Source organism: Delphinapterus leucas, chromosome 2, assembly GCF_059928025.1.
Source record: "Delphinapterus leucas isolate spDelLeu-1000000601 "Yukka" chromosome 2, BTC_Dleu_Yukka2, whole genome shotgun sequence".
Classification (NCBI taxonomy): domain Eukaryota; kingdom Metazoa; phylum Chordata; class Mammalia; order Artiodactyla; family Monodontidae; genus Delphinapterus; species Delphinapterus leucas.
Window position 1 is genome coordinate 169,293,593 of NC_143130.1, and position 22,262 is coordinate 169,315,854.

General features: G+C 47.9%; 1 protein-coding gene across 3 annotated transcripts in view; it reads right to left on the reverse strand.

The window, feature by feature from the left end:
* FBLN5 (fibulin 5) overlaps positions 1-22,262 on the reverse strand; it is a 92,513-nt gene that overhangs the window by 66,421 nt on the left and 3,830 nt on the right. For all 3 annotated transcript variants that reach the window (XM_022576260.2, XM_022576259.3, XM_089908135.1), the window contains 2 exons: positions 20,249-20,300; positions 15,975-16,229 (listed from right to left, as the gene is read on the reverse strand). In XM_022576260.2, the coding sequence (XP_022431968.1) occupies positions 15,975-16,229; positions 20,249-20,300 (307 nt within the window). The remainder of the gene's footprint in view (positions 1-15,974; positions 16,230-20,248; positions 20,301-22,262) is intronic.

Genomic DNA, 22,262 nt, shown 5'->3' on the forward strand with positions numbered 1-22,262 from the left:
AAAGAGTTGGCAACCCCCCATCCCGGGGACACACACACACACACACACACACACACACACACACACTCCATTTCCCTTGGGTCCTCAAAGGAGCCCTGCCCCCAACTAAAGGACGAAGCTTGGCCCTAGCCCACCCTCAGCACTCCCCCAGCCACAGTGCTACCTTGGGAGGATCCATAAACACCTCAGACCTCATCTTCAACTCTCCTTAGACAGGGAAGATCAAATTTTACATTTAAAACCCAATTCCAAATGTAACATAGATAGCTAGTGGGAAGCAGCCGCATAGCACAGGGAGCTCAGCTCGGTGCTTTGTGACCACCTAGAGGGGTGGGGTAGGGAGGGTGGGAGGGAGACGCAAGAGGGAGGGGATATGGGGATATATGTATACGTATAGCTGATTCACTTTGTTGTAAAGCAGAAACTAACACACCATTGTAAAGCAATTAGACTCCAATAAAGATGTTAAAAATAAAATAAAATAAAATGCACTAGTGGAAAAAAAAAAAACCCCAATTCCAGTCTGGCAAAATCTCAACTTTGTTCTTTGAAACCTCAGGATAGGAGAGCGTCAGACACTTGAGGGTTCTGAAAGCACCACTTTGGGAGTTAGGAGAAGCGTTCTACGCAAGCCAGTCATAAAATTCTAATTCATTTACCCAGAAAGTTCCCAAGAGGTTTACAGCTGTGGCATCTGGGCTGGGTTGCAGTTTGTTTGAACAAAGTGCTGACAAGCCCAAGATCAAGGTTTCTTCCCTTAGTGCCAATCTGCTCGTCACAAAGGGAAAACCCTGAGTCATAGTCCCAACCTATATTCTCCCTCCCACCCCAATCGCAGCTAGCTCGCCTGTAATTTGTCAAAGGGGGAAGAGTGAGGATGTGTGGGCTCTTCCCCACCTGCTGACAGGGGAGGTGAGTATCAAGGTTTAAGTACAACACAGAGACATGGCAGACTCAGGGAGCCACACTTGGCCGGATTCCCCATGGCTTGGTTGGATTTTGGACAACCCTCCTTGAACCCAGACAGTGCAATTCATTGGAATTTTATAAAAATCGTCCATGAAATCTATACATAAATTTAATAATGACCCTTAGAACAACAAACTAGTGAACATAACAAAAAGAGAAACAGACACACAGAGATAAAGAGTAAACTAGTGGTTACCAGTGGGGAGAGGGAAGGGCGAGGGCAAGATAGGGATAGGGGATCAAGGGGTACAAACTATTAAGTATAAAATAAACTATAAAAATATATTGTACAACACAGGGAATATAGCCAATATTTTATAATAATTATAAATGTAGTAAACCTTTAAAGTTGGGAATCACTATGTTGTACGCCTGTAACATGTAATTTTGCACATCAACTATACTTCAAAAAAAAAAATAATGACCCTTAGAAAAAACTTGAGTGTGAAAAAAGTTAAAGAAAAAGGTAACGGGGAGGAGAGATCAGACCAGATAACTCCCAGGGTTTCTGTCAATGTTTGACCTTCCTTCTTAGGTGTGGGATGACTATAAAGCAAGGAGTCCGACTGAGTCTTCAGTCAATACTCATTTGACAAATACAAATGATGGACCAGGCACTAGGGATAGAGCAGAAACAAGATAGGAGGTGGAATAGACAATAAACAAATAAGTACAGCCAAGATATGGAAACAACCCACATGTCCACCTGTGGATGAATGGATAAAGAAAAGGTGGCGTATACATAATATAGAATATTATTCAGCCATAAAAAAAGGGAAATCTTGGGCTTCCCCAGTGGCTAAGAATCCACCTGCCAGTGCAGGGGACACGGGTTTGAGCCCTGGTTCAGGAAGATCCCACATTCCGCGGAGCAACGAAGTCCGTGTGCCACAACTACTAAGCCTGCTCTCTAGACCCGTGAGCCACGACTACTGAGCTCACGTGCCACAGTTACTGAAGCCCCCACGCCTAGAGCCCATGCTCCGCAACAAGAGAAGCCACCGCAATGAGAAGCCTGTGCACTTCAATGAAGAGTAGCCCGCGCTCGCCGCAACTAAAAGAAAGCCCGTGCCCAGCAACGAGGACCCAACGCAGCCAAAAATAAATAAATAAAACAAATAAATAAATTTAAAAAAAAGCGGGGGGCGTAATCTTTCTATTTGCTACAACGTGGATGGACCTTGAGGGCATTATGCTAAATGAAATAAGTCAGAGAAAGACCAGTTCCTCAGACCTCACTTATATGTGGACTCTTAAGGGAAAAAAAGCTCATAGATACAGAGAACAGATTGGTGGTTGCCAGAGGTACGGGGTAGGGGTGGACAAAATGGGTGAAGTGAGTCAAAAGGTACCAATACCCAGTTATAAAATAAATAAGTCATAGGGATGTAACATACCTCATGGTGACTGTAGTTAATAATGCTGTATTTCATGTTTGAAGGTTGTTGAGAGTAGATCTTAAAAGTTCTCATCACAAGAAAAAAAATTTTTTTAACTATGTATGGTGATGGATGTTAACTAGACTTATTGTGGGGATACGACATATACATTGAATCATTATACTGTACACCTGAAACTAATATAATGTTACATGTCAATTATGCCTCAATAAAACTATTTAATTAAAAGATAGTCATTGGGCTTCCCTGGTGGCGCAGTGGTTGAGAGTCTGCCTGCCAAGGCGGGGGACACGGATTCGTGCTCCGGTCTGGAAGGATCCCACATGCCGCGGAGTGGCTGGGCCCGTGAGCCATGGCCGCTGAGCCTATGCATCCGGAGGCTGTGCTCCGCAACGGGAGAGGCCACAACAGTGAGAGGCCCGCATACCGCAAAAAAAAAAAAAAAAAAAAAAAAGATAGCCATCAATCAGTGGTTCTCAAAGTAAGGTCCCGGACCAGAAGGATTAGCATCACTTGAAAGCCCAGGCCTCACCCCAGACCTACTGAATCAGAAATTCTGCGGGTGGGAGCCAGCAATCTGTGTTTGAAGCCCTCCAGATGATTTTACACACTCTCAAGTTTGGGACAAGTAATAATGATACGAGCTGTGATGGAGAATGATTGCAGGGTGACTTTGGACAGGTTGGTCAGGGACAGGCTCTTTAAGAAGGTATCATCTACTGAGCTGAAGCCTGAAAGAGGAGAATGAACCAGAGAGAGTTCCAAACAGAGGGACTTGAAAGTGCAAAGGCCCTGGGGTGGGGATGCTCTGTTTGAGAAGACAAAGGAGGCCAGTGTAGCCTGTGATCAGTAAAGAGCATCTGGCCCATCTTACGGGAGGAGGAGGGTCTGAAAGTCAGCAAGTTTACACTCTGGTCGACCTCTCCCACGGATAAACTGTGGGATATTGGGACAGTCACAGAGCCCTTCCAAGTATTCTCTAAAATGGGGAAAACGATCCTGAGCCTGCCTACTGGGCTGTCTGAGAATTCAGTAGATGCGAAAGCATTTGGAAAAGCGAGAGGCAATGTTCAAGTGGGAATTATTATAATTAAGGGGGTCCCTTAAGGATGTAGCTATAGGATCCAGCTTCCCACAGTGAGTAGCCATCAGACCACAGGCCAGCACCACCTGGTCCTGGGCCAGCTTCTGCTCTCTAGAGCTAAATGAGATTGAGACGATCCTTTAAAAAGGGTCTGTTTAGAAGGTCTGAGGTGCGGGATTTCCCAGAAAGGTCTGATTGTGGAACTCTTACATTCTTAGCCCATTGGTCAATCTAAGAAGATTCTTGGCTTTGCAGGGAATTTGTGTTTTGCTCCGGCTGCTTGCAAATTCTCCCCAGGTGTTATAAAGGCAACGCCAGATTTCTTACAGGACCAGGCCATGTGCTATCATCACAGTCAGAGCTAATTTCATCACCATCCACTGATGCCCCTTTCCTGGAGGGACTCAAAAAAGGGCTCATCTCTGCCTCAAGCTTAAAAGAAGGCTCCAAGCAGGACTCTTAGAGAGCATGGAGGCGATATCCTTAGAGGCGGTCCAATCATTAGTTTAGACTTAATGCAAAATCACTGCCTCCAGTGAAAAGATACTATCTCTAGAATCTACCTGCCTCCGGAATGTACCCTCACCTAGTAGTCACAAGCATGTCCACATCCTGAGTGGTCAGGGCTGCAGGGAGCCTTGGAGACTGTGGTTCGGCCCCTCTTGTATAGATGGGGAAATGGAGCCCCGAAAGAGAGGGAAAAGGAGCCGCGACCCCCCCCCACTGAGTTTGTTGCAGTGATGAGATTAAATCATGACCCCAGTTGTGATTTAATTCCTGGGCTCCTAAACCAGGAATCTTCTTCAAACAGATGTCAAGATACCACTTAAAAACCAGTGTTTACAGAACAGAGTCCAAGAGATTGGCATGGCATTCAAGGCCATGCCAAGCTCCTGCCAAGTTCCTTAGCCTCATCTCTCACTCTATGGCTGCCCCGACCCCACCCCATGTCCATGCTGCAGCCGTACACTGGCTGTCGTAAATGGGCAGGTGACCAATGGGCTCACGACCAAGGCTGGTCCTCACCAGCAGTCCTCAATGTGCCGTGAAGCTTCTGGCCTCCATGTCTTTGCCCAGGCTGTTCCCTCAACCCAGAAAGCCCTTCACCATCTCCCACATGAAAAATTCTACTCAAGCCTCCAAACATCGACTTAGAGGCCATCATATCCATTGCCAGAGCAGAATCCCTATCCCTTGCGGGCACCCCTACAGCACCCAGCCATGCTGCTCTCACCACCCCTCACACTCCGGCTCACGTAACACACTGATGAGTTACGGGCACCCACCCTTCCCCAACTCCCACTCACATCTGCTCAGCTGTGAGATCCTGAAGGCAGGGACCGACTCTTATTCATCTTTAGATCCCCTCCCAGCACTTGGCAGTGTCTGACACAGAGACGTGCTCAGTGAATACGTGTATAATCAAATGGATGCACAGATGTGCAACACCTGTCCTTATGGAAGGATTCTGTGATCACTCCAGCCAGGGCCAACAGAGAGCCTCGTACCTGCTTTGGCTGCTGTCCCATGACCTTGGGCTATAACTATGTATGTGTTGGGCTCCCTACGTCCTACCAACCTACCTCAACTCCTGGCAAGAGACTGTGAATTCCCGAAGGTAGTGATGATGCCTGATTTATCTTTGTGTGAACAGCATAGACCCCAGCATGGAAATGATAAACGAATGAAGTCCATTAATGATAATAAATTAAGCACTGTGGACAACTGTACCTGAGGTGCAAGCTGCTTCTCTCACTCATTTACACACTACATACAGTTCACCGCATGCCGCTTTTCTGCTTGTTCAACAAATGCTTATCAGGTGCTAAAAATACAACAGTGAACGAGACAGAAAGTTCCTGCTGGACAGAGAGACATTAAATAAATAATCACAAATGTCTATTTATCACTGTTACAGAGCACGTAGCAGAGGACACAGTACAGGATGCTGTGGTCACTGCTAAGTTGGCTCTGAGTTCATCGCCCGCCCTAGCGCCCCCCTCCCATCATGTTTCATTTTGGTCACAGTGGCTTCAGCAGAAACGGCCACCCCTCACCCAGCTCAGATGCAGAAAACAGATGACTTGTCTTTCTCCCCAACGGGAATGAAGCAGAGTCCAGGTTTTTTGTGTCTTTGCAATATTTAATATAATCTCCCTTAAATTATTATCCCTTGCTTCCCATGGGAACTGTTGAAGATGCCAATTTCATACTGATTCCGGATGCAAAGTCTGTTCTGTCTGACCTCATTGATTCCTGGGGGATGCGTTAAGACCTGTGAAATATGTGGGGCTCATAAATCAACTCTGGCTGGGTTTCTGCAAATGTTTTAGCTTGAAGGAAAGTCAGTTCACACTGACAAGTCCCCCACGCCTCATCGCCTCCCAGCCCCGACCCGCCCGCGTCCCCTGGAGCCTGTGGATGTTGGCTGCCTGGGCAGGGCCCAGGGCTGGCTGTCCCCATCTCCCCTCTGGCCCGGCTCCGACAAGCCGAGGGGAATGGGAGGTCAGTCCTTAACATCCAGTCTGATGTCTGAGTCCCTCTGGAGGGAAGGAATCCTGTGAATGTCCTTTCCCTGCCAGCCCCCAAGGAGATGGCCCGGGGACCCTTCCCCAAGCATGCACCTCTGTTTCCAAGACAAACAGGAGCCTCCTGCTGCTTGCTGGGCTCCAGGGGATGCCAACAGCATGTCATACAATTGAATGGAGCCCCTTGGAGTTTTGCGAGGAGCTGACCCTGGCTGGAGGCGGATCCCTGAGAGCCAATCCCTCCCATGGCAGAGAAACAAAAGTCCCAGGTCCAAGGTGGAAAGAACACAGCCTTCCACAGATTTCCCCTGTGGCACAGCCCAAAGCGGAAAGGATGGTGGAGGTAGGTCTCTTTGTAAATCAGTCTGAACAGATGGTTGTTCACAAGCATCTTTTCCCATCAGCCCCTCAGCTACAGCGTAAATTCAATTCAGTTCAACACCCACTGAGTGCCGGTGGTCCAAGGAAGCATGCCGGGTGCGGGGGCACACACAGTAACCACGGCCCTGGCGTTCAAGGAACAGAGACAGCTTGGTTATCTTGGTCCTCCCTCGGCACCCAGCACAGTGGGGGCCGGTCGGGGGGTGGGCTTTGAGGGGTGATGAGAGACCGAGTATGGAAGTGAGTGAAGGTACCCCCACTCGCCTGAGTTGAACGGTGCCCACACTCTCCTTCCATTCATCCCTTCACTCATTCATGCATTAGTCGTCAATAGCTTACTGAGAATTCACGCTGCCAGATGCTGAGGATAAACAGTGGATGCTGGCGCAGTGGCTGCGTCCAAGGAACCCTCCCGCCACAGTCCCAACTCCCAACACCCACGCCCTGGTGAGAGCACGTGGGCACCTGCCTGCCCTCTGTCACACACCTGGGGGATGCCAGGAAGCCGCGGCCTTTCTGCCTCCAAGTGGGAGACCAGCCAGACTGCTCGGGGGTCATCTGACTCAGGGGTGTCTCTGATGACGGGTCAGACGAGGCCACCAGCACTTCCCAGTCACTGCCTGCTCGGCCAGCGTGGCCTGGAGTCTGTCTTTCTGTCTGTCTGCGTGTCCATGTGTCCAGAGAGGCTGGCAGCCAAAGGAAGAGAATGAATGTACCCATCTGCCTCCTAGGCACCCCCAGGGGTAAGAGGGCCCCAGAGAACAGCTCAAAGGCAGGCCCTCTGGCTGAGTGGAGCCTGGGAGAAGAATCAGCACGTGGTCGCAAACCCAAAGGCGGTGACTTTCCCTGGCCTTCTTTTTTTTTTTTTTTGGCCACACTGCTTGGCATGCGGAATCTTAGTTCCCTGACCAGGGATCGAACCCGTGCCCCCTGCAGTGGCAGGACAGAGTCCTAACCACTGGACCGCCAGGGAATTCCTCCCCTTTCCCTCTCCCTCCTCAAACCTCCCCACCTGGGATAAGCTGCCAGCAAGCACCTGCCCCGTCTGCCCCCGTGGCTGGGCAGGGATTGGCAAGATATGACGCAACAGAGTTGCTGCCCCTCCGGGAAGGGGTAGGGAGAGTGACAGCAGCTATTGCCTAGCGGTTGCAGACAGGACTGTCAGACACTCAGCACATCCTTTGCTAAAAGCAAGTACTATCATCCCATCTGGTAGATAGGCCACTCAAAGGGTTTACCGCTCGGAGCCAGGCACCTGTGCGGGGGTGGGGCTCGAACCCCAGCATCTCTGAATCGAGAGCCCACACTCTCCCCACGCATCCAACTGCCGTCCACCACTCCCTGGCCTAGTCACCGACTCCTTCCAGGCCTTTGAGAATAAAAGATCCCCTTTCTTTGGGTAACAGCAGATATAACTTGGGCCTCCCAGATGATATTTGCTTGAGGCTGTTGTTGGCAACATTAAATACGATTCCTAATTTATGGTTTTAATCAGTTTCATACTGATTTTGAAACTGACCATACCGATCAGTTTCATATGGTTTTCGATCAGTACGCATGCACACATTCTCCACAACACTAACACTTTGCTTTCATATGGTATTTGTACTTCTTTATTTCATTTAATCCTTTCCTAATAGCACAGAGAGTTCCCAAATCACTGTTTCTTGCATCACGCTGGGGTGGGGGCAGGAGCCGCAGACGCCATGCACACACGCAGAGCAGAGCCACGCAGAGCTCCCGCAGAAGCTGCCAAGGCGGGCGCAGAACCTACGCGAGCAGTTCTGCTCTCAAGTTTTCCAGTGGTGTGCTCACCCGCCTTGGTCAAAAGGATCTTTGAAAAGAAATCTACAACCAGTATTGACGACAAAGGAGGGGGTACAGACACCTTCCCACACACTCAGAATCACTGCGCCTCTTTGAGAAACATGTACCTCCCGCTAATTTCAAGCACACGCGGCTGAACGGGCTGCAATGGCCCTCCAGCAGGGGCTCTCTGGAGATCTGGCCTTAACACCCGCTTTCACTGGGACCATCCAAAGCAAAGCTGGATCGTGCTGCTGCTCAAAGTTCCCGCTTCTCCATCCTCCTGCGATCCCCACACTTGCTCTTCACACACAACTGGCTAATCCCAGAATGGAACATATTGAAAAGGAACACGACCAGACCAAGGAACATAAGGTGAGAGCCAAGAAAAAGTTGTGGTTCATTGAGAAAACTGCCACGCTAGGCAGTGGGGAAGCGCCTATTCCACACACAAAGGCACCCAGGGCCGGGCGTGCCCCACAGTGGGTTTCCACACAGCGCGGAGGCTGGCCAGTGCCCTGGACCTCACCGCAGGCCGGGGCCAGTCCCCGTGGGTGGCTCCAACTGTGGGTGGTTCGGGCTTCCTCATAAATGGAGGACTGACACGGTCCTAGTAGAAGATGTCACCAAGTGTGTGGGCTGGTTGGAACACACGAGTAGAGAAGGACCACATCACGAGTGATCCAGGTGAGAGCGAGTTAACAGAAAACCCAGGCTGCCTGGACACAAACATTATCTTTCCTAAGGACTGGGAACTGAAGAAATCATCTGGTCCAGGGAATGCGTTTTGCAGACCGATGAAGCCATGGACCCTTTCTCAGAATAATGTTTTTAATTGCATACATTAAATTCACAGGATTATGAAAGAACCCAATTACACTGAAAGACAGTTATCAAAATATTTTTTAAACATATGTGTAATATGTATAGTAATATACACGCTTCTTTATCAGTGACAAAAATTAGAAATGACAAGACTGGACAGCAGGTCTAATATCTCCTACAATTTTCAAGTAACGGTAAGTGAGAATACTTCAAAATAATATTTCAAAATACATCAAAAACTTCAAAATATGTCAGAATAACTGGCACAGTTGTAACGTGATGTATAAATATCTGTGTTTCTCTTGTTAATACTGCCACAGGTATTGCTAAGAGTCCTGTGGCTTACTGCCTCTATAAAGAAAAATAATACTAAATTTCATTAGAAGTTAGTAGAGAAAAAAGATGAGAATGGATCCCCTAAATTCCATCCACAGACCCCATATTAAGACCCCTAATCCCTTCTTTTTACAGATAATAAACCTTAGGCCAGAGAAGCCAAGTGACTTTCTTAATGGCACACAGCTGCTCTGGGATCAGAGTTCAGCTCTTACTGATGTCCTGTCTTTACCACTACAGCATTCTGCTTCAATTTAGGCTTTAAAAACATTTCTTTTGGATTTTTTGTTTTTGTTTTTAAACAAAAGTAATACATTCTTCTAACAGATTCATATAATATGGGAATTTCATTTAAAAAATAAAGTTTCTACCTTTCTTTAAATGCAGGCCTATCTAAGAGTAGACAGATGGACAAGAGCCTTCCTGGACCAGCAGGATCACATCATCCAGGAGCTTCTGCAAAAGGCAGAACCTCGGGCCCCAGACCAGACCTGCAGAGTCAGATTCTGCATTTCCCCAGGTGACTCAGGGGCACATTCATGTCTAAGAAGAGCTGCTGTGAACAACCTCCTGGAGCCCCTTCTCTGCTGCATTCTCCTTGGAAGCACAAGTAACCCCAACCCCTGACACTGAAAGTGGCGAGAATTCAACCCTCAACCCCCTAAAAGCCTTGCATTCTTAAGTCTGATTCCCAGAGGAAAGAATAAACAATAACAGAATAACAGGACTAGGGGTTTGGAGTAGGAGAATTCATCACGGAATGATGAGATCTGACACAGTAAAAATAACATTGTAACAACTAACTGTTATTAACCCTTACTGAGAGCCAGCCTCCATACTAGACCAGGCACATGCACTATCTCATTGAATTCTCCCAAATATCCTACACTAATAGTTAATGCTGTCATCCCTATTTACAGATGGAAAAACTGAGGTTCAGAGAGGCTGAGCTGCTTGCTCACCGTCCCAGCCAATGATCGGGAGAGACCTGAAGCAAGATGGGACAACCTGAGTGGGGGGGCCGCATGTGAACAGGCTTGCTGAGGCCCAGTTCACAAGGACATCTGAGCAAACCTGACTGTGTCCCACCTCAATCCTGGGTCCCCCTCCTCACCAGGCCTGCCTGGTCCTGATGCCTTTAGCAGCTAAAGAACCGAGTGGTTTCTGCTTCCTGTGCTCTCTTTCCGGTCTCATCCAGAGGACTTGGTTTCAAACCTGTGTTAAAAAAGTAAGAAGAAAAGCCTGCAGGCGGCTGCCCCATCCAAGCACTCTTGCCCTTTGTCTTACCTGCTGGGTGGTTAATTGTTTTGTTCCACAATTAAATAAACCTAGCCTTTGCCGGCATCTCGAAGCATCTGACTGAACTCTCATTAAGCACTGAACTGGGCAAAGCCCAGCAAAGTCTGCAAGGTGGGTGAGTACCACGCTCGGTTTTAGGTCATTTTAAAAGTTTTCAAGAACTAGGCCCTCAATACATTTTCAGACTCGATGACTCTCTACAGGTTATCTCAAGACCCTAGGATCTTTCTCAATTAACACTTACCACGTGATACTCCGTGCAGACACCGGGCAAGATATTTTCACAAGTTATCTGTGAGGTAGGCATTGTTGTACCCATTTTACAGATGAGGAAACTGAGGCTCCAGTCTCACAGCCAGGAAGTGGCCAAACCAAGGTGAGAATCAAGGCCTGGCTGGCTTCCCAGTTCCAGCCCTCTCCACTCCAGCACACACAGCCTTCCCATCTCTGCCTTCTCTTCGAACTTCTCAGGAATCAATCAGAGGCCACCTGGTAGTTCAGCTGCTTGTTCCGTGACTAATCTCCCTTCCTTGATGGTAAGCTCTGAAGACAGCCCCACGGCTGCGCCCAGACTCCCTGCCCCCTCCGTGCCTAAGCCAGAGCCTGGCACCAAAGAGGTGCTCTATAAACAGTGACTGAATACACATTGGCTGGCTTTCAGGAAAAATAACTCAAGAGAAAGCCTCAGGCCAATGCCATTCATCTTCCAAAAGGATCCATTTGTGTTCCTCTCTGCCCGCTCAGGCGCTTTGATCAATGAGAAAACCCCAGGCCAGGAGGGAGTATAAAGATATTGCTTGTAACTTCACAAATGACCAGAGGAATTCCTTCAGTCCCTGGGGTAGCGCGGCTCTAGTAAAAGACTGCTTCCTCAGTTGTGAAACATTTCACGAGCATCAGTTATTGGTGGAGTCCCTAGATTTGACACTGAGCCAAGCTGATTAGCAAAGCCAGAACAAAGAATGTCCACCCAGAGTGGTGACGAGTTGAGCCCCAAACGGGACAAATACGTGTAAACAAGTGGCATCAACATTCAGGGACCCTAGCCAAAGGTCCTATTCTCAGAGGCAGTATGATGATAGAAAGGTTCCTTAATGGGGGTTCAAATACCAGGGGCCCAATCGCTCAGCTCACCCCTCCCTGAGTCTTCAGCACCAACACTGTTAACTCCACAGCATCCTGCCTTTCCTGCAACAGCCCTTTCCTCTTTGCCAGTAACCATGTCTATCTGGCTCTCCATCCTCTGAGATGCTGACCACCGGATCTCCCAAGGGGCCAGCATCTGGGGGACACAGTCTAACCAGCCATGAGTCCACCACCCTCATGGAAGTTGCCCTGGTGCTGAGCACCCACAAGCCAAGATGCCAGTTTTCTTGATGACAAAAACTTTCTTGGTTCCTGAACTGTAATTCTTGGATTACTGCCTGCATCACTCTGCCTGCAAAGGTCCTGAGTGATCCAGATTTACATCTTGGGGCTTGTGGACTCAAATCTGAGGCCAAATTTTGTTACAGAAGGAGCAGGGTCTAGTCACCTCCCAAGTGGAACACCAAACAGAGAGGTCAACAAGGAAGCTCAGGGCTTCAAGGGACCCGGGCTCTGAGCCTGGCCCGGCCCAGCCTGCAGAGGCAGGGGACAAGGCAGGAATTTGCTGCCTTGAAAGTGGGTCCAAAACCCAGAAAGAGTAAAGCCTCAGTGAAAAGTGTCCGCTTGCTTTTTTAAGGCAGACTTACTTACAGTTTATGGGAAGAAACCAGGGCATGGAAAGGACGAAAGAGCAAGGGCACTACGTAGGAAACAGTTGGCCCCCAACTTTAAACTTCAAGTGGATCAGTCTCTAGATTTAACTATTACCAGTTTATGGAAAAATAGAGGGGTTGAAGGAATACGTTAAATACCAGCCCGACAACACAAGCAGCAACATCCCAAATGTAGGAAATTCTACAGGACAAACGACTCAGCCTCTTCAACAAATACGTGGTAAGAGAGACAAAGAAGATTAAGAGATAGTTAACCAAATGCAATCTGTAGACCTTGTTTGGATCTGATTCTAAAAGAAAACAATAGAAAGGGGACATTTACGAAATGACCAAGGAAAGTTGAATCCCACCCAGATATTTAATGATAAAAAGGAATTATTGTTGATTTTGTAGGTTTGATAATGGTACTGTGACTATGATTTTTTAAAGAAGCTTTATCTCTTAGAGATACATTCTGAAGTATTTAAGGATAAAATGATTTGATGCCTGAGATTTGCTTTAAATTGATCCACTGGGTCAGAGTAAAGAAGAAATGAGAGTGGGTCTGTGTTGAGAATGACCAAACTGGGTGAAAAGTAGACAAGTGTTCATAATGATCTCTCTGCTTTTATCTAGGTTCAAAGTTTTACAGAACAAAAATTTATTTACAAAAAAAACAAGGTAAGAGAAGGCCCTAGTTTTTCATCATGGCTCCAGGACTGACTCTTGAGAGGCTTGAACAAACTTTTACCTCACTGAGCCTCAGTTTCCTCATCCAGAGCCCGAATGGGTTCAAGTCCTGGCTCGGCCCTCATTTGCTGTGTGACTTTGGACAGATTCTTAACCTCTCTGTGCTTCAGGGCCAACAGGAACAACAATAGTCCTACCGCAGGGGTTGTGGTGAGGATTCAACATGTTCATTCAGGTAAAGATCCTGGCACGCAGCACTACATGTTTGGTTTTATTCCTACCACTGCCATCATCACTGTCGTTGATTATTTTCTACATTAAAGAGGAAGAGGAGAAGAAGGCCCTCTGGAGATGTGGTCCTCCCCTCGCAGAACACCGAAGTTTTAGAAGCGTTTCCCAATTCTCCCCATCACACTGGAGCTGCTTACTCCAGCTTCCTCCCCAGGATCAGACCTACACTCTGGGAAACAGGGACACTCCTTCTCTGGCAGTGATGACCCAAATCACCTGCTTCTCCTTTCAACAATGTCCCCCTCTCGGTTCCTTTGGTTCCTCCCCCCTCTCCCCCCGTCTCTGAGTCCTGCTTCCCTGTGGCCTGTTCCCAGGCCCGCCTCTCTCATCCCTGTTCCCGTCCTTCTGGGGCCCCCTCCCCATGACTTCCCCTCTCATAATGCCCAGAAGGACCTGTGTAAACCAGAAAAGGCAGGGTGGGGTGAAGGGAGGTTGGAAGGAACCCGGGACTTATGAATGCATAAGGCTGAACTTTCTGGAAGTGGACGGGCCGGGTGCCAGTGCTCCTAGGGTTCCTGGATCGTATTCTCCTTACAAAAGGGCCATTATGAAGACTCCACATCTCCCGTGTGACAGGTTGGGGGCCTGTAAAAAAGTGCATGACGTCACAGGGACCAGGAGATAAACAGTGTTCCCAGCCGCGTCTTATTCTCGAGGGCACTGGGATCCTGGAAAGAGGGCTGTGGGAGGGAGGGGGGTGCTTCAGAGAGCCCTGTGGCCATTCCAGGCTGTTCCCCAAAAGGGGCCTGCAGGACTGCCCAAGACATCAGGGAGCCCTACAGCCACCGGAAGCCCCTCCCGAAACCCTGGAGTGACTTGGCGGGTCACTCCACCCGCTTCCTCACTTCAAGACGTGCACATGGTCACTCAGCTTATCCAGCCCCACAGGACATCGTGGAAGAGCATCACCCCACCCCCAACCTCTCTTTCTCTGCATTTGCTTCGGGATCATTTCTCTTCTACCGAACGAGAGAGGTCACATGGGCGAGTTAGGAAAACGTAGGCTGGTTGTCAGGAGAGCTGGACTCCCGTAATTACCTAACTTGGTGGAGTCCACACTCCCTTTTTTATAAAAGGAAGAGGCTGCAGTTAAAGACTGTTAAAGTCCCTGCCAGTTACAGCGGCCTATTGCTCTACTGGTTCTAAGGAAGTATGTTACTATCTTCCCCACCAGTGCTTCAGTCCACGGCTTGATTCAGTCTGCTCTTTCCTGTGAACACTTATCTATGTTCAAAGTGACCCTCGGCCAGCTCCCCGCCCCCCCCCCCACATACACACACACACACCCCTTGAGACCAGGAAGAATAGAGAAGTTTAGTTAAGGTGTATCCAATTTTCCCTTTTAGCTCTGAAAGATACTTGTTTGCATATTATTTCCATGTAGTCAAATGGAAATGCACTCATTTGCATGAACATATAGAAGACATTACAAAATCACCAACACAGCCTTTCTAACAGTGGGTTACAGCTCAACACTTCAGAGCCCTGAAATGGGACCAACAAAAATCTCACTAAGTAGACCGATGGTCTACCAAACTTTCAGGGTATAGGAAGGAAATATCAGAATTTCAATTCAGGTTTATTTTGATCGCATCCTTTAAATTTTTCTATTTCTTACATATACTTTACACTCCTCCAACCATATTAGAATAACTGGATATGCATGTAATTTATAAACATGCATGTAGTAAGGGTCCAGGCTCGGAAAGATTTTGCAGATGGGGTGCATGATCAAAAAACTTTGGAGCCATCGTCACTCTAGACCATCTCCCAAAGCTGGAGACAGTTGCAAAGTTTTGGTCCAACCAAAGCTGAAGCAACAAGGGAGGATCCCAGGTAAACCTCCACCAAGGCCACACTGGCCAACAGAGCACCAGTGCATACCAGGGCACCTGTCATACCACTTGCCAACAGCCTGGGGACATCATGGCATATGGCGTCTCCTTCCTCCCCAAGGTCCACTCTTGCTATGAGCTCCCATCAGCGAGGCTCCTTTTGGTCAAAAGAACCCTGGTCCCCACCCAAGGACCCCACTTTCTTTCCAGAACAGTTGGCCTTGGCCCTCAAGGCTTCTTTTGTTTCAGGAGCAAACGTTCCATTCGAGGGTGAGTAATGCTGAAGACCCTAGAAAGCTGGTCGTTTCTAGATCTTCTCTCTGGGATTCACTTACTGCATCTGACCAGACATATTTGTTATCGAAGAGAGAAAACATGACCTTGGTCTCCAAACAGATAGATGATAGATATGATCTAAAGGCAGATAGACAGATACATAGATGAATGATTGACAGACAGATAGACATAGATAGAAATAGATGACAGATTGATGATAGATGATAGGTAGATAGATCGATAGATAGATAGATAGATACACAGATGATAGATGAAAATAAAGAAAAAACAAATTGGCTTTCTGGGGGACTATCAATAAGACAGCACACTAAACTCCTCCCTAGGTGGGAGGGTACCCAGAGACACAGGCTGCTAAGAGTGAAAGAACCGTGTACCACGTAGGTTGTTTCACTGGTTCATTGCATGGGAACTGACTTCCCACTTGGGGTTGACCTGCTAGACTAGGACGATGCCTTCACCAATGGAGAGGAAGCCTAGGACGCCGGGCTACTCACCTACACACTGGTTGCCTTCATCCATCTGGTATCCAAGGCGACACATGAGAGGCCTCGAAATCGTGGGGTAGTTTGGAGCTGACAGCGGGGGTGCAGCTGCTGGGTACGGACCTGAGTAGGGGTTGGAGTAGGGGTTGGAGTAGGGCCCTCGATACACTGGGTTTGTTCGGGGGATGCATAAGTACCCGCCGTTTTGGTTAACACACATCATGTCTCCTCGGCAGGCCTCGGGGATGGTCCGGCACTCGTCGATATCTGCAAGGGCCACAGAAAGCACAGGCGTTAGTGGCCCCTCGGCCACGCTGAGCCACAGCAGAGCTCTGTACCAGGAACGCCGCGAAGGACCCCAGGACACTCTTCACCAGCACCTGCTCCCGAACACGTAGGGCTGGGCCTGGCAGCTACTGCCCCAGTATCGGCTGAATTGAATCAAACTGACAAGTGTCACCCAAACGTCAGCCATCAAATACCGTCATCAGGATGCCTGGGTCACAGCTACCAAAACCTGTACCGTCACATGCTTAATACTTTTCTCTTAAATGAACCCACATTGAAACCCCAAGTGGGGACTTCCCTGACGGTCCGGTGGTTAAGACATCGCCTTCCAATGCAGGGGGTGTGGGTTTGCATCCCTGGTCAGGGAGCTAAGATCCCACAGGCCTTGGGGCCCAAAAACCAAAACATAAAACAGAAGCAATATTGTAACAAATTCAATAAAGACTTTAAAAATGGACCACATAAAAAAAAAAAAAGAAAGAAAAAGAAAACCCAAGTAAACATATTTTTTTCATCTTACGGCACGACAGCAAATGAAAAAAAACCCTATCAATGATCAAAAATAGAAGGTAAGTAAAAATAAATATATAACTATTAAAATAAAGATTGTTTACCTGTGGATGTACCACCTAAAAACATCTCAGGTATTCTTTTGTGTCCATATGACACTCGGGAAACGCTGGGATGGACCTAATAATTGTACCCACTTCTACTCCAAATAACAGCTGGGCGGGGAGAAAGAGTCCACTGCATCCAGAAAGACAAGGCTTGGCCGAGAGCTAGTTTCTTATTAGGAAAGCAGAGACTTACTTGAGACTCGGCTCACACCGTGCCAACAAACAGGGCCCGTTTCCAGCCAGGCTGATGCTCTGCTTGTTGTGTCTAGAGCGGGGTGTGGGAGTGGCAGGGGGGTAGGTTCTCTAGAAAATCAGCCTTGCGGGGCCAGGGACAGGGGAGGCCTGAACTGAGGCGCCAGCATGAGCAGCTGCCCTGACCCCCCGCACCGGGGCTTCCCACCAGCCTTGGGGTCTGCTCCATGTGGGGCTGGAGGATGGGAGAGAGAGGCCTGAACCCTGACCGCTCACTCCAGCCACCTCATCTGAGAGACTTGTGCCAACTCCCGCCTCGGGAAAGGGAAGCGTGGAGTCCCATTTTCTAACTGTAAGCCTGAAAGTGTCATTAAAACTGGAGGGCCACAAAAGACGGCTGCCGTCCCTCTCTGCATCCCTTGGCACATTCTCAACTCCCTTCACCTTAAGTCAAAGTATGAGCCTAGAGCTTCCAAGGCAAGACTTCTTCCCCACCACGCATCATTCTTTTCAACGCTAACTAAGCTCAGAGACTACAAATGATTTGGCCTAAATCAAATATCATTAAAAAGGTAAATATATCCCCGAGGGGAGAGCCTCATTCCTTTTCTATACTCTATGCTCCATCCACAACAAACTAGTCTATACTCTGAATGTCTTTTCAATGCCCTGGTCTTTGCTTATGCTGTTCCTACTACCTGGGATGTTATTTCTCAGGATCCTATTCATCCTTCAATACCCAATTCAAATGTGACCTCCGTGAAGGCTTTCTTTTTTTTTTTTTTTTTTGTGCGATACGCGGGCCTCTCACTGCTGTGGCCTCTCCCGCTGCGGAGCACAGGCTCCGGACGCGCAGGCCCAGCGGCCACGGCCCACGCGGCACGCGGGATCCTCCAGGACCGGGGCACGAACCCGCGTCCCCTGCATCGGCAGGCGGACTCTCAACCACTGCGCCACCAGGGAAGCCCCGTGAAGGCTTTCTTTATTGACCTCAGACGTAAGGCATCACTCTCTCCCCTACTTCTGCAGGACTGATTGCTTTTACCTCATCTTGACAGTGACTTTATTCTACCCTGTACAGTTTACTCCATCTAGACCTACCTCTCCCACTAGATGGAGCGCTAGGAGAACGGCCCCAAAATGTCTGTCCTCTTCCTTGGAACCTGTGGCTACATTAGGTTACATGGCAAAGGGGGATTAGGTATGGATGGAATGGAATTAAAGTTGCTAATCAGAAGACCTTGAGATGGGGACTTCCCTGGTGGCACAGTGGTTAAGAATCCGCCTGCCAATGCAGGGGGCACGGGTTCGAGCCCTGGTCTGGGAAGATCCCACCTGCCATGGAGCAACTAAGCCCGTGCGCCACAACTACAGAGCCTGTGCTCTAGAGCCCGTGAGCCACACTATGAGCCTGCATGCCACATCTACTGAAGCCCGCGCGCCTAGAGCCCGTGCTCCGCAACGAGAAGCCACAGCAGTGAGAAGCCCGTGCACTGCAATAAAGAGTAGCCACAACTAGAGAAAGCTGGTGGGCTGCAACAAAGACCCAACACAGCCAAATATAAATAAAATTTTTTAAAAAAGTGTTCTCTTAAAAATAATAATCTTAAAAAAAAAAAAAAGAAGAGCTTGAGATGGGGGAATTCTCTAGGATTATCTGAGTGGGCCCAGTGAAATCACACAAATCCTTAGAAGTAGAAGAAGAGGCAGAAGGACTGGCCAGAGAAAGGAGGCAACAGAAACATGTGAGGGACTTAACTTGCTGGCTTTGAAGATGGAGGAGGGGGCCACGAGCCAAGGAAGAGGGTGGCCTCTAGAAACTGCGAAAGGCCTTCAGCCGACAGCCAGCAAGGAACCAGGGGCCTCAGTCCTACAACCACAAGAAACTGAATTCTGTGGGAATGTAAATCCATGCAGCCACTATGCAAGACAGTATGGAGGTCCCTCCAAAAATCAAATCTAGAAATACCATATGATCCAGCAATTCCACTTCTGGGTATATATCCAAAGGAAATGAAAACAGAATCTTGAAGGGATATCTGTACTGCCATGCTGATTGAAGCACTATTCACAACAGCCAAAATATGGAAACAACCTAAATGTGCATCAGTGGATAAAGATTTGGGATGGATGGATAGATAGATAATAGATAGATAGATGTGATATTATTAATATTATCATCATATGAGTGATATAATAATAGTAATCATATGAATATTACTCAGCCATGAGAAAGAAGGAAAACCTGCCATTTGCAGCAACATGGAAGGACCTTGAGGGCATTATGCTACGTGAAGTAAGGCAGACAGAGAAAGACAAATGCTACATGATGTCACTTATGTGTGGAATCCAAAAAGCCAAACTTACAGAAATAGAGAATAGAATGGTGGTATTCAGGGGCTGGGGGGTGGGGGAAATGGGGGAGATGTAAGGGTACAAACTTCCAGTTAGAAGCTAACTTCTAACTGGAAGGAAATAATGCACAGTATTGCGATTATAATGAACAACACTGTATTGCACACTTGAAAAATGCTAAGAGAGTAAATCCTGAATGTTCTCATCACAAAAAAGAAATGGTAATTATGTGATGTGAGGGAGGTGTGAGCTAAGCTACGGTGGCCATCACATTGTAATATACAAGTGTATCAAGTCAACACATTGCACACCTTAAACTTACACAATGTTGTATGTCAATTACATCTCAATTTTTAAAAAACGGAAACTGAATTCTGCCAACAATATGCATGAGCAAGAAAGTGGATTCTTCCCTCAAGCCTCCAGAAAAGAACACCGCCCTGCCATCACCTCAATGTTAGCCTGGTAGAACTCCCATCGGGCTTTTGACCTGTGCACCTGTGAGATCATATATTTGTGTTGTTTAAGCCACTAAGGCTTGTGGCCATTTGTAAAGGCAGCCCTAGGAAACTGATACAGATGGAGAGCTCCTTGAGGCTGGGGATAAATTCTTCCTCATCTTTGCCCTGTCGCAGGGCTTACCCAGTGCCAGGCACAAAGAAGGTGATCAATGGAAGGGTGTCGTTGATTTCAACCATCCCGTGGCACTGTTTTCTTCCATGGGCAAGGCTGATACAGATTTGACAATACTGAGTGACGGCTGAGACAGAAATGGCCCTGTGATTGGGCTGTCCCTGCACCCCACCCAGAGAAGGATCTTCAGTGGCCTCCTACCTAAACACTGTCCTGATGAGCGGTCCAGGTCAAAGCCGTTAGTGCATTGTTGCTGCAGGAAGGGAGAGAGAGAAACAGGAGAGGTCATTCTGCTTACTTACCTTTTTTTTTTTTTTTCTTTCACTATAAAAGTATTCTAACTGCATCACAGGAGGTATGGAAAATGGGTAAAGAAACAAGGCATTTATAATACCAACATCTGTGTTATAACCTCTATTTGTCCCTTTTTTGGGTATTTTCTTACAATCATTTTACACTTTAGCATTACTTTTTAAGCCCCTGCATCATTGCTTCAGAACGCCCATTTTTAGCAGATGGTTATGGGGACTTCTCCCTGCTCTGATCATGAAGAGCAATACTAATCGCATCTGATCTGCCCAGTGAGGCTTGCCCTGTGCTCAGCCCTTTCTGAGAGAGGATAGGACTGCTTTTAAGGGCAACCACTCTCCTTCCTTGGGTGCTATTTAACCCCTTTGCAGCGCCCCCTACGAAATCCTCGACCCGATTACGAGGTCTGTGTGTAAAATAAATCCGCACAGTGATGTAGTCAGTTTTTTAAGAAAAATAGAATTGGGGAAGTTCTTCCATTTTAACCTCAGGAAGACAATTACACAAAGATGAGATGCTTCCAGAGACCGCCAGGTCTCAAAAGTCCCTGAGGGCTGCAGGCTTCACTTACAACTTGAGTTACAACTTCATGCATTTAGAAAAATATCATGGGATCAACAATCACCCCTAGAGCTGACATGTTATAGGAATAAGTCAAGGAGGTGTGGTTTTGCCCGTGGGGGTCCCTTCCCTGGCCTTCCCTACGGTTTATGGGGTTCAACTTCCCTGAGCTATGCGCTGGTTTGTAGAGATGATAGATTTAGCCTGCATTCCTGGGAGTGGGTTCAGGCACCTTAGGGCCTTGGGGCCAAAGAAACGGAGCGGATGAGCCAGGAGGTGGTGCCATAAAGTTCAGGAAACCAAGAGACTCGAGTTGCAGCCCTGGCTCACCAACTAAGTGCAGGTGTGGGTTCAAGCCCACTGCCTGGCTTCAAATTCTCACTCTAGCCCCTATTCACTGCATAACTTTTCTATGCCTCAGTTTCCTCATCTGTAAAATGGAGAGGATACTACTTACTTCTGAGTGGTTGTAAGGATTAAATTGTTAGTGCATGTAAAGTGCCTATAGTGCAATAAACACTATACTATAACCCGCGCCGTCTCTGGATCTAGATGTTAACTGTCACCACAGAGCTAGATCAGAGGACGCCAAGGTCCTTCCAAGGTCTAAAAGTCTTTGGTACTCTTCCCAAGATTCTTTCCACCTCCAATGAAATATATTTCAAAATTCTTAATATGAAGGGAAAAAACATTTAAAGGGTGTGATCAAAATAAATATGAATTGAAATTCTAAGATTTCCCTCCTATACCCTGAAAGTCTGGGAGACCATCAGTCTACTTAGTGAGATTTTTGTTGGTTCCATTTCAGGGCTCTGAACTGTTGAGCTGCAACCCACTGTTAGAGAGGCTGCGTTGGTGACTTTGTAATGTCTTCTATATGTTCATGCAAATGAGTGCATTTCCATTTGACTACATGGCCCCTCAGCCCTGCTCAGAGGTGGGGCTTCTCTCATTTCTGAGCTAGAGATGCAGAGGGGCTGCCCTGAGCTCCTCAGGAAGGATCTGTCCACATTTCTCAAGGGCTGACACAACTGTCACTTTGTAAAGTCAGGGATGGTGCAGGCTTCTCTGCACAGCCACCCAGGAGCCCAAGCTCCCCCTACACACTCCTCCCAGGGGTCCGGGCCAGAGGTGGGTCCTCGCGGGTTGGGCGCTGAGATGACTCACAACTGCATGTCGGCCACACACACCCACGTGGGCCACACGCAGGCACCCAAGGGGCACCACTGCCCAGAAACACTAGAACACGCTTGACTTTTTAACACTTACACTAAGTCAAGGCCCCCAGCCCCACCAAATGAGGCAGCATGATCTGATTATAAGAGTCTTGGATTGGGAACCAGGA